Raw genomic sequence first — 11,739 nt, 5'->3', positions numbered from 1 at the left:
GATACTGGAAGCGAGGTAAAATCAGCATTTGGCGGCTTCGAACAGACATGTCGAATGTGCTGTCTGTCTTTGTAGAACCTCATTTGTGTCAATCAGTTGCTGGGGCGTGTGTCGACTTCCTTACCTTCTATATGTCCGGCGCATACAATGCCTAGTCCCAAGGCACCTACAATGTGTTGCTGTATTCAGTTTCTCCTGGGAGTTCTCGCACTCAATCTGCAGACAGGTCAGAGGGTCTTCACCAGATACATCATCATCATCATCGCTAGATGCCAGACGAGGGTCTGAATATCAGGCAGTCTATTGTTTCGATTTCTATCATCTCAACATCCAAGCCACATCTAGCCCTGCTTCTTCTCCTTGACGGTTGATTTGACGCCCTCGACAAAGGCCTCTACCGCTTCGCCACCGCCCAGGGGCATAGCACCACCCCTCATATAACCGCCATTGGGCACCTTAACACTAAGAGCCTCCGCAATTGTGGGAAGACCGCCATCACGCAGCGCCATGGTCAAGCTTCCAAGTGCCTGGTGGAACTGGGGACTTCTGAGCACTCTCTCCAGCAGGCTCTTCTTCTCTGCAAGGCTCAACGTGGCTGTGGCAGCAGCAGCAGCGTCTGCCGTGGGCTCAGAGTCACCCAGGTCGTCCGCCTCCGTGGCAAGCACGACGATTGCGGGTGGCAGAAAGCTCAAAAGGCTGTCGATAAACTCCTCCGATGCCGATCGAAGCATTGGAATGGTGATCTCGTTCGGAAGAAGATGGCTTAGGTACGGGAAAGGCTTGTCTGCGTGTTGCTGCTGCCCGCTTTGCTGTGATCCACTCAAGTTGGCGTTGCCTTGTAATGATGCCAGGAAGTTCCGAACGGCAGCATCCGCGACAGTGTTGGAGCCACCAGCAGCACTATGAAGCGATTAGCACATGAGCATATAATGGAAGAGTCAAGCCATGGGCACTGCGCTGAAAAGCCGAAACTCCGAACCCTCTTGTCTTTTGAAAGGCTCTAAAAGTACAGGTGACGCCATAAGACGGGCCGTCTTTTTCCTCGCCAGTGCCCATGTAGCCCGTGTAACTCTAACGACCCTAGGCTCCAACCGCCAGAGCCATGCATGAGGAAGTAACCTACGCTCGTGCTCCATCACCTCCACCTTCTCTGGCATTCTCGCCTTCTTCTCTGATATCGCCTCCTGTAGCGCCAGCACCAGCACCACCGCTGCCTCCCTGGGACTGTTCGTGCCGGTCACCCTGACCCTCAGCATCCTCCATCGTTTCGTCATCGTCATCGTCCCGCCTGTCGTCGGTGTTGCGAACTTGCGCCAGCTCGCGGCTCACGTTGACCTCCTCGCCCTGGAGAAGCGCATTGACGATTTCACCAATCTTCTTGTCGCGCGGGCTGAACCAGCTGGGGTCTCCGTTGCGCGACTGAGGCTTGGACTGGAGCCAGAAGAAGTGTCTCTGGGAGGAAGAACCGAATTTGAGGACAAAGACGCGACCGTTTGTCTTTGCTGAGGGTTGATCGGCTGCAGCGTGAGCGACGAATTCACCGTCCATGGGCACCATGACGAGGTCGAGATCGGGGTTCTCCATGGTGGCGGTGCGCTCTCGCCAGCAGAAGTGAATCAAGTCTGTGACTTATTAGGCATCTGCAAGAGATATCGGTAGCGAATATACGAACCATCTTCGGAGTAGAGGTAGATGTAGCCAGGTGTCGCCTGCGGCTTGATCTTGTAAGGCTTGCTGGAGGTCTATGATAGATGTCAGCGAACCAGGGTCTGGCAATGATTGTGGAACTGCACTACTGACATCTGCCTCGCAGATACCAGCCTTAAAGGTGATTATCGGCAGAATCGACGACGACATGGTGTGTCTTCGACTTGGATTTGGGTGATGAGGAACAGCGGGTTGTTGTCGTGAAGTCCGGTTTTGGTAGTCGTTTGTATGGTGATTTGGAGAAGGGCGATTGGCGTAAGGTCGAGCTTGTCCCGTTTGGAGCTATCGACCGCAATTGCGTAGGAGCTCCCTGCCTACCGCCTGAGGTGGGTTGGCGGCGTCGGATCCATCAGGTACCTCATCCCACCCGTCGTTGGATCCACCGCAGGGGCTCTGCTCTCCCGGCCCGTCCTTACTCCGAAGAGGGGTCTGGCGCTGGGCAACCAAGATGGTGGGGTCCGTGCCGCTCAGAGCCTGAGTGAAGAGCACCGCAATCTCAAAATTTTCGACCTGGTCCTTCCCAACCCCACCTTCACTTACTTATTTCTACCTGAACCTCAACACATCCTCCTTCTTCTGCTTCTTCCACAGATACCCCTTTCCCTTCCCCCTACACACTCTTCAAAACGCAAAAATGGGCTTCGCCGACCTTCTCACTGATGCTGGTGCTGCCAGTAAGTTTCTGCAGCGATGATTCTTCTTTCTTTCACGGGCTGACAATCGTGTCAGTGCTGAACAGCTGGCTCACCACCCGCTCCTACATCGTCGGGTAAGTTTAAAACTCCCCTGTTCACCGCTCCCGAATTATCCTCTCTCGACTCCCTTTTGGCATTACATGATGAGGAAAATTGGTCCGTGTTTCGGAGGCAGCCTCAAGACCTGCTATTTGACGACAAAACCAGCACTTCGTGCAACTCTGACCCCCGCCTTACCCATTCACTTTTATCTCGCAAAAGCAAACTTGGGCAAGACATTGCCGCTAACAATCGGCACAGCTCTACCCCTTCCCAGGCCGACGTTGCCACCTTCAAGGCTCTTCAGTCCGCTCCTGATGCCGAGAAGTACCCCCACGCCGCCAGATGGTACAAGCACATCGCCTCCTACGAGAGCGACTTCGCCACCCTCCCCGGTGATGCCTCCAAGTCCTACTCCGTCTACGGCCCTGAGGCCACTGAGCTCCCCGTGAACCCCGCCAAGGCCCCCGCCGCCGAGGAGGACGAGGATGACGTCGACCTGTTCGGCTCTGACGACGAGGAGGAGGACGCTGAGGCTGCCCGCATCCGTGAGGAGCGCCTTGCTGAGTACAAGAAGAAGAAGGACAACAAGCCCAAGCTCGCTGCCAAGTCTGTCGTCACTATGGATGTCAAGCCTTGGGGTAAGGATTTCTCCTTGAACTGTAAATCAAGGATATGACGCTGACTAAATTGCAGATGACGAGACTGACATGGCTGCCCTCGAGGCTGGTGTCCGTGCCATCGAGCACGACGGTCTCGTTTGGGGTGCCTCCAAGCTTGTTCCCGTCGGTTTCGGTATCAAGAAGCTCCAGATCAACCTCGTTGTCGAGGATGAGAAGATCAGCTTGTCTGATCTCGAGGAGGAGATTGCCGAGCTTGAGGACTACGTCCAGTCCGTGGACATTGCTGCTATGCAGAAGCTGTAAGGGGCTTTATGATGAACGGGAGGGATGATTTCACGAGGCATGATGGTGGAGACATGAAAAAAAATCCATAGAATCCTCACAAGAAAGGTTATGGCTCAGGAAACGCAACAGTTTCTGGCACCAACAAAGGCAGCGTCCTTTGTCGCACAAAGAGTGCGGGCTCAAGGCCTTTTATGAATACAAATGAGGTTATGAAAACCTTTTGAAGAAGACAATACCTCTGTTCCAATCCCCAGTTTCTCTGTGTCTCGATTCCTTGATCCTGATTGAGGGGTCGAATTGGCACCTCTCGACCTTGATGACTCTTTGCTCTCGCCCAGTCAAAATCTTACAAAGGTGAATTGTGTATCAAAGTGGGGCAGCGCTAAGTGAGGGGCAATTCTTCGCTTCCATCGAGGGCCCTCCCGGGAGGGTAAGCAAGCCAATGCAACGCGACTCGAGTAGCTTGTGAACCGTGCCTGCGTACCCGCCAGCTTCAAGCTTACAACGCGAACGTCGACACGAGACGCGCCAGCCGCAGCAACACAACGAGCTCACCTTCGCTTGCCCAGGCTGAAATACTTTTTGTCAAGATGTACGGCGATTTGGGCAACAAGTTGGTACGACCAGGCCCAAAGACAGCCTTTCGTCACGTAGTTGCAAAGAGCTAACGCGTTTGCCAGGTGCAACATGCTAAACGAACCCAAAACCTTTCGCATTTGCCAGCGTACCAAGCCGAGATAGTACGCGCCGTTACGCGCGAAGTACGAGACCTAGAAAAAGATGTGACGGAGGTTCTTGAACCTTTCCAGGGCTCTTTCGATCCAGCCGCCAACCAAGCGACAGCCTGCACAGTCCTTGTCAATTATCTCTCCATGCGAAGGAATAAGCGATGCGTTCTCGCATACCACCGAACTCGGACAGATAAATTGGAGGAGCTGGCATGGAAGGGAGTCGATGTGCTTGACCTGGCCGGGCAACAAGTACGAGGCAATGCGGGATCATCAACGGGGGGCCCTACTGGCAATGCCGACGGTCCTACGAGCAGCCTTAGCCCGCAAGAGGAGGAGTATGTGAGGCAGTACGGCGATCTGTTGGCTGCCTACAAAGGGCAATGGACGGACATCGACTTGACGGGTAGCTTGGAGCCGCCGCGAGACCTCTTCATTGACGTGAGAGTCTTGAAGGATGCAGGAGAGATCCAGACCGAATACGGGTGAGTTCGAACCTCTTGAACCGCAGATAAGGATTGCGTCTGACGCCGGGGATCCAGCGCCATCAACTTGACCAAGAACAGTCAATTCTATGTCAGACAGGGCGACGTGGAGCGGCTCATAGCACAGGGTTATCTCCAGAAACTCAGTTGATGCTCATGAACGACCTCGACCTGGCTGGTTGACCTCGGAGTCTCAAGATAACGATACTAAGAGGAATGTGTCTTCATTTCTACCATTCTTGGAGATCTGTGGAGCTCAAGTGGTACGGAAGTACGGCTGCCTTGACCAGACCCTTGCACGAATGATAAGATTCGAAATTCTCGTCAAAAGCAAGGCGGTGCACCATTGCCGGCAAAATGACCTGGTGCGATGCGTCAAGATGATGCGAGCATCTCGACATGTGAGCAAGATTCTGCTGGCACTTCGCGGGGTACGCGGGGTGCACACATGCAGTTTTAAGGGGCTGTGAGCGATCGGGCTCGCGAGAAGAGACCAAGCGGTGCAGGCGACTTCTTTCCATGGATCAAAGTAACGTTATTGCCAACATGAAGCCTGGTCCTGAGCAACATGGGGGCCAAGATCTGCATCATCGCGGACGGCTTCCGATGCGGCCGACTCGGGGCCAAATCTAGTGGCTCGCATAGCAACAACACAATGAGGCCCGCAAAAAGGGTCTGATGAAGGTTCAAGTAACGGAATCCGGGGCCAAGATGGCATGCGGCATATCTAGGGTTGCTGGGCTGACTGAGTCTGTAACGGGCTCCTTGCTTTTGGGCTGTCAGCGATGAGGGGAGAATTGGGGAATATGTCTCGCATGTGGCAGGCAAACGTGCATCTCAACTTCTTGGGCCACCTCGATAATAAGCCAGTGTGCGGCAGCTTGGACCAGTTGTGGTGGCGCGCGGGGAATGAACATCAGATGTCGCGATATCGGCGGCGGATGAGAAGAACGAAAAGCGATAGCGACATTGGAAGATCGGGCTGCATTGAAACCTCAGACATGTCTACGACCTTGGACATCTCTTGAAGCGAATTCAAAGCAGGGCCGTCATCTAACGAGCCGGAGCCGCAATAAGAGTAGCCAGTCGGTTGTGGACAAAACAGCTCAGTTGCACAGCACAGGCATGGCCTTGTGCGCTGCATTGCATCATGCGCCGCATCATAGCCGCTGTTGGTCGACTGTCGACCTGTAGTCCCGGACATGAGGTAGCTAGGTACACCCACAGTATACCTCAGCAACTGAGCAAGGGAGGGCCGATGTAGGCCGAAATAGGAGACGGCCAAAGGTGTTAGTCTGCTGATTGTGACCTTAGCTTATTAGTACATCTTGCAGCGTTGCAGAACATGTCGAGCCATTGAAGGGAGACGATGACGAGCAATTGACGCCAAATTCTCCAATTGACACGCCGTATTACCCCACGCGAGACTTGTAAAGGAAGCAGAGTTTGAAGATGCATTGCATTGGCTCTTTCAGACGTGAGCTTTGGCTAGGATATGGTCACTCATGAATCCTGATACACCAGACGGAGACACCCGCTCGACGGTGCGGGCGTTTGGCCTTCGTTCCCCTCCGTATGCTGCCTGCGGCCCACGGCCCACTGGATAGCCCCCGGTCCAGAGCCTGATGCTTGGATTGTTGTTGGGAAGTCATGGAGAGCGGAGGGTAGGTGCGGATATACAGGCACAGGTAGGTACCGCACCACGATCCACGATGGAGGGAGAAAGAAGTGAGGGTGTGCAGAGTGTGGCCCCGGCCGCCGAAGCCCAGAGGATGGGGGAAAAAAATCCTTGGATCCGAAGTGGGGGAGCCGACTTTGGAGAGGGTGGGCTACCCAGTTGGTCTGCCGTGCTTCCAGTCCAACCATTCATTTGTGCCGGACGGAATACTTTCTGAGGTACAGAGCACTCGGTACCCATTTCGCCATTCTATTCGCCTTGCAGCGGCTGTAAGTGGCTCACTGGAGGGGTCGCCGTGCTGTAGGTGTAGGGATTGTTCGCGGGCGTTACGTAGTGCAACTGGAGAGTCGAGCGCCATCGGCACCCATCCGCGGGCAGTCAGCGAAATGGATGCACACAATACACACTGCGTAGGTCTTCATGGTTCATGAACACATATGATACAGAGTGCGGTGGTTACGGCAACCCGAACTGCGATGGGCTACGGAATGCCCGCACCAAGATACCACGAGGATTTGCGCTGGCTAGCCGTAAAGAGAGGGACAAGCATCTCAGTAACAGCCTAGCCGGTAGGTACCTCAAGTGAAGTACCTCCTGAGGTAAGGTAGGTACAGAGGCAACTTGGCAAGCTTGAGCGAGTTGGGCGACTTGGACCCAGCACTTGCGTGCCTCCCATGCAGTAAAAGTGGTAGCATGCCGTAGGAGGCACGCTACTGAGGGGCGAGGGGCCACATGCAAAATGCAAATTTGACTTGGATCAAGGTTTGTCGTTCGTCTAATTCTGCGTGCTACCTGCTGCGTGCTGCGTCGTTCTGCATGCTGTTGCGTTGCGCGCGCCATGCCTTGCCATGTTGACGACAACCTCTTGAACCTCGTCCAATTCTCTGGTACACTTCCACTACTTCCCTCACGTCTTACCCTCAACTTACCTCTCAGGTGGCTCTTACGCTCTCCACGGTCTCCACGCTTTCCATCTCCGTCCCGTCTGCTCTAAACCAGCCCGTCCACCCACTTGGTTGTTCCTGTTTCCAGGTTCGTGCTCTTCTTCCATCTTTCTCCATCCAACCCTTCTTTGGCTTTGTTAGCCTTTGGAGCCTTTCCGCTCACGACCCAGAAACCAGGACGACTTACACGGGCCATCCTGGCTCTTCCCGTAGATCTGGCCCCGTCTGTCTGCTATCTCCTACGGAGTGCTACACTTTCCCATCTCTTATCTGCGCCGAAACCCACCACACATTTCTCTCTCGCGCGCGCACACCCCAGCTCAGCTTCTCATGTTTTCCACGACGTAAAACCTGCAAGAACAGCCGCACCACCGGCCTGGCATCCTGACAATTGGCGCCTTTAAGAGGTGCAACGGTGATCCTCGGCGCCCAAACACCAACTGTTCGCATACTCAGTCACCCAGCTAGCTAGCTACCTTGGCCATGTCTTCTCCCAACTTTGCCGGTTTCTCTCCATGGAGGAGAAGAGCCGCTTCCTTGAGCTCCCAGAGATCTCAGAGGAACAGTGCAGAGATTAACCCGGAAAACCCGCTCCTCAGTCCCGGCCGGAACTCGCAGAATGCTCCCGATTCGAGAACTTTACTATCCTCTTCCGTGAGCTCGAGTCACCGAGAGCCGATCCGTTCCTTCATTCACGGCAACGTGAGAGACCACCTAGGCAAGCATCCCGTTGTCGGCGCATACGTCATACAGGACACACAACCAGCTAACATGCTATCCGTAGCCCCCGTCGACAGCGCCCAGTTCGCCCGCAGCGTGCGCGAAGATACGGCTGAACTCGCCTCGTATCTGCTGTCCGACAAGAAGACGGGTCAGAGCCCGGCTTTCCTGTCGCGCCAACGCGCCCAGTCGTCAGCTCTCGCACGGGAAACTGCTATTTCGGACAACGAGGAGGAGGACGATGACGAGATTACGCATGCAACTAGCTCCGAGACGATACAAGAGGTATCGGAGCCTCCGTCGCCGGATGGAAACGAGGATGAACTACCAGAGGATGGCCCCTCAATCTTGACGAACTTACTCAAGAAGTCACCTCCTCAGTCGCACCGAGACCCGTCACCAGAACCCCATTCCGAACCATTGGAACCATCGAGGCCCGAACCGAAGCGAGCGCTCTCTGCGGAGAGACAGGAACGAGAGGAGCAGCAACCGGCGAAGGTCGTTGTCAGACAGCCTACTGAGCGTACTCCCCTGATTCCCAGGTTATCGTCTGATAGTCTCGAGAGCTACAACACGAGCGGAGCTAGCACCGAAGTCGACGTGGAAGGGCAGAAACAGCGACCTAAGAAGCGGTGGTTAGGAGGTCTGAAGGACCTCACCGTGAACGTCGAAGAGCGCATCGTTCATGGTTACCAGATTGCGACGAGTCCCAAAGCATGGGACCGCCAAGCGTTATGGCAAAATGCCGTGGTGGCCCCGGTATCTTGCTTGCCGGCTGTCATTGTTGGATTGCTGCTCAATGTTCTCGATGCGTTATCTTACGGTATGCCCCTCTCTATTTAAAAAAAGAAATTGGTACACAAATCCACGGCATTTATTCTAACTGGACTGACTAGGCATGATTCTCTTCCCCCTCGGCAAGCCCATCTTTGCCGGGCTGGGCTCAGCGGGCATCTCCATTTTCTATGTTAGCACCATTGTTTCTCAATTGACCTTCTCAACTGGTAGTATTTTCAAGGGAGGCGTCGGCTCCGAATTGGTGAGTTCTTCCAGATCATGCAATAGGGCCCTCGCTCACTCTCCCGCAGATCGAGGTCGTACCCTTTTTCCATAATATGGCCCAAACAATTACGGACCATATTGGCGAGGATCAACCAGACGCTGTAATCGCAACGACGATTGTCACGTATGCTATCAGTTCTATGATGACTGGCGCGGTGTTCTATCTCATGGGCAAGTTCAACTTCGGCTACATGGTTGGCTTCATCCCCAGGCATATCTTGATCGGCTGCATTGGAGGTGTCGGATGGTTCCTGGTTGCCACGGGATTCGAAGTTTCTGCCCGAATGGATGGCAGTCTGGAATACGACATGGACACCCTCCACAAACTCTTCCAGTCCGACACAGTACTTCTCTGGCTGATCCCCCTCTTGTTGGCCATTGTTCTTTTCTACAGTCAGACAAGAGGTGCTTCCAAGTACTTCTTGCCGCTGTACATCATCACCATCCCGATTGTCTTTTATTTCTTTGTGTTCTCTCTGGATGCGCTAGAGCCCGATACTCTCCGAGATCATGGCTGGATTTTTGAAGGACCGCCGGCCGATGAGCCTTGGTGGTACTTCTATACATTGTACAGTAAGCGAACCATGCCTCATGTATCCAGCTATTGCTAACGTATAACTCTAGAATTCAACCTAGTCGAGTGGGATGCCGTCTTGGAGTGCATTCCAGCCATGCTGGCACTCACCTTTTTCGGCATCCTCCACGTTCCCATCAATGTTCCGGCCCTGGCCCTGCAGACTGGTGAGGACAATGCTGACCTCGACCGTGAGCTGAAGTTGCACGGCTACTCCAACTTTATCTCTGGCCTATGCGGTAGTATTCAAAACTATCTTGTCTACGCCAACACCGTGTTTTTCATGCGGTCTGGCGGAGACAGCCGGCTTGCTGGCGTCATGCTAGCAGCCTTGACCTTTGGTGTCATGGTGATTGGCCCGAAGATCATTGGCTTTATCCCCATCATGATGGTCGGCACTCTTATCTTCGACCTTGGCTTTGAGCTTCTTCTCGAAGCCGTGTGGCTTCCAAGGAAGAAGCTGAAACTGGCCGAGTATCTGACGGTATGTTTGTTGTCTGTCTTTTACTAGTCTTTGCTAACTCCCTGATCAGGTGGTTGTAATTGTCCTAGTAATGGGCATCTATGATTTCGTCATTGGCATCGGTGTGGGCATTATCCTCGCCTTTGCGTCACTAATCATTCAGACTTCGAGAGTATCTGCTGTAAGAGCAAGCTATACAGGCGAAATCGTTGGCTCAACCGTACGCAGAAACCCCTCGCAGCATCACTACTTGCAGGAAGTGCGTCGACAAATCTACATTGTAAAGCTCACTGGCTTCCTCTTTTTCGGCACCGTCGTCAGTGTAGAAGAAAAGATCCGGGCTCTCATCGACGACAGTGCCTTTGCAGAGAGGCCCATCAAGTATCTCGTTCTCGACCTGTACCACGTCACAGGTCTTGATTACTCCGCCGGTGAAGCTTTCAATACTATCAGCAGGCTGCTCGACAATAAGGGCATCGTCATGGTGCTGAGTGGGAAGGACGCGGAAAGTGAAGTTGGCCGCAATTTGCGGGCCATGGGACTGGGTAATGAGGACAATGAAAGCATCGAAGTTACATTGCTTCCCGACCTCAACTCGGCTCTGGAGAGCTGCGAAAACGAATTGCTCAAGACTCTTTACACAAGCCAGGAGGCGCTTCACAACGGCTCTCGTCACGCACCAACAGCGAATCTCGACGTCCCTTCGAAGCCAGACCGGGGATCGTTCGATTTGGTTATCAACTCACCGAGACGCAACCATTTGCACGAAGCTGCCAGAAACGCGCTGGCGAACACAGAGTCCTCGGGCACGAAGAGGTGGCAGAGCTTTAAGGAGCCTCTGCGGTTGATGTTGCAGATCTTCCAGGGCTTGAGCGAGAGGAACGAGGACTTCTGGTTCCGGGCCGTTGGGTACTTCTCACGGATGGAATACCAGGCCGGCACAGTCCTGTTTACGAGAGGCGAGCCCGCCAAGGGCTTCTACCTCGTGGAGAAGGGCATCCTACGCGCCGATTACGACATGCCGCAAGGCAAACTTACGGAGAGTATTGTAGCAGGCACGACGTGCGGCGAGCTGCCCTTCTTCTCGGAGACGGACCGGACGGCCACGGTGACGGTTGATAGGGACTGCGTCGCCTGGCGGATGGACAAGGAGGGATGGCAACGGCTGCAGAAAGATCAGCCGGATGTTGCGCAGGAGTTGTTGAGGGTTTCGTTGAAGTTGACGAGTGAGCGGATGTCCTCCATCACTTCGTACATCTTAACCACTGCCGGCTAGGCACCTTACGGACGAAGTATCTCTCACGCGATCACCGAGCGCGATTTATCGAGATACTTTACCTATTTCTTTTTCTTTATGTCATTGGAGTTGTCAGGATACTAAAAAAGTAGAGAAGGCTGTGTAAAAGGGTTTGGGGTGTCTTTACTTTTCCCGGTACATTGATTTTGGACTTCCCGTTAGCGAAGGTTGTGCTATTTTACATACTTCTTGTTGTTTATAGCTTTTACTCCCTTGTTGGAGTATCTACCTACCTACTTACCTAGACATCAGGCATCACAGAGTGCGAAATACTCCTCCCGCTGTGCTTACAGAAGAAGCAAAAAAAAGAAAACTTTAACATCAACAAGAGGATCGCTTGTCTTGTAACTTTGAGTCTGCTCTTTCGTTCTTGGTATTGTCCTTTGGACTGTTGAGTGAGCAGTGACAAATTGATAAGAAGCGGATGGAGAAAGAGTCG

General features: G+C 53.6%; 3 protein-coding genes across 3 annotated transcripts; 2 read left to right on the top strand and 1 right to left on the bottom strand.

Moving 5' to 3' along the window:
* Positions 1–341: 341 nt before the first annotated feature.
* Positions 342–1,857, bottom strand: CPAR01_16771 (uncharacterized protein; the record flags this gene model as incomplete). The annotated part of the gene is made up of 4 exons (XM_060501015.1): positions 342–900; positions 1,124–1,622; positions 1,673–1,742; positions 1,801–1,857. 4 exons carry the CDS (start codon positions 1,855–1,857, stop codon positions 342–344), a joined length of 1,185 nt encoding a protein of 394 aa, XP_060340299.1.
* A 484-nt stretch (positions 1,858–2,341) lies between these two features.
* On the top strand, positions 2,342–4,713 carry CPAR01_16770 (uncharacterized protein; the record flags this gene model as incomplete). Its single annotated transcript, XM_060501014.1, has 8 exons — positions 2,342–2,381; positions 2,437–2,476; positions 2,703–3,082; positions 3,138–3,363; positions 3,722–3,779; positions 3,841–3,966; positions 4,030–4,562; positions 4,620–4,713. The coding sequence occupies 8 exons, from the start codon at positions 2,342–2,344 to the stop codon at positions 4,711–4,713; spliced, it is 1,497 nt and encodes a 498-aa protein (XP_060340298.1).
* Positions 4,714–7,667: 2,954 nt separating this feature from the next.
* CPAR01_16769 (cyclic nucleotide-binding domain-containing protein) lies at positions 7,668–11,279 on the top strand (the record flags this gene model as incomplete). The annotated part of the gene is made up of 5 exons (XM_060501013.1): positions 7,668–8,727; positions 8,801–8,943; positions 8,993–9,539; positions 9,591–10,024; positions 10,074–11,279. 5 exons carry the CDS (start codon positions 7,668–7,670, stop codon positions 11,277–11,279), a joined length of 3,390 nt encoding a protein of 1,129 aa, XP_060340297.1.
* Between the last annotated feature and the right edge of the window lie 460 nt (positions 11,280–11,739).

The sequence above is a fragment of the Colletotrichum paranaense genome (genome assembly GCF_030867605.1).
Source record: "Colletotrichum paranaense strain IMI 384185 chromosome Unknown Scaffold_31.1, whole genome shotgun sequence".
Lineage (NCBI taxonomy): Eukaryota > Fungi > Ascomycota > Sordariomycetes > Glomerellales > Glomerellaceae > Colletotrichum > Colletotrichum paranaense.
This window is presented reverse-complemented; position numbering and strand designations above follow the sequence as displayed.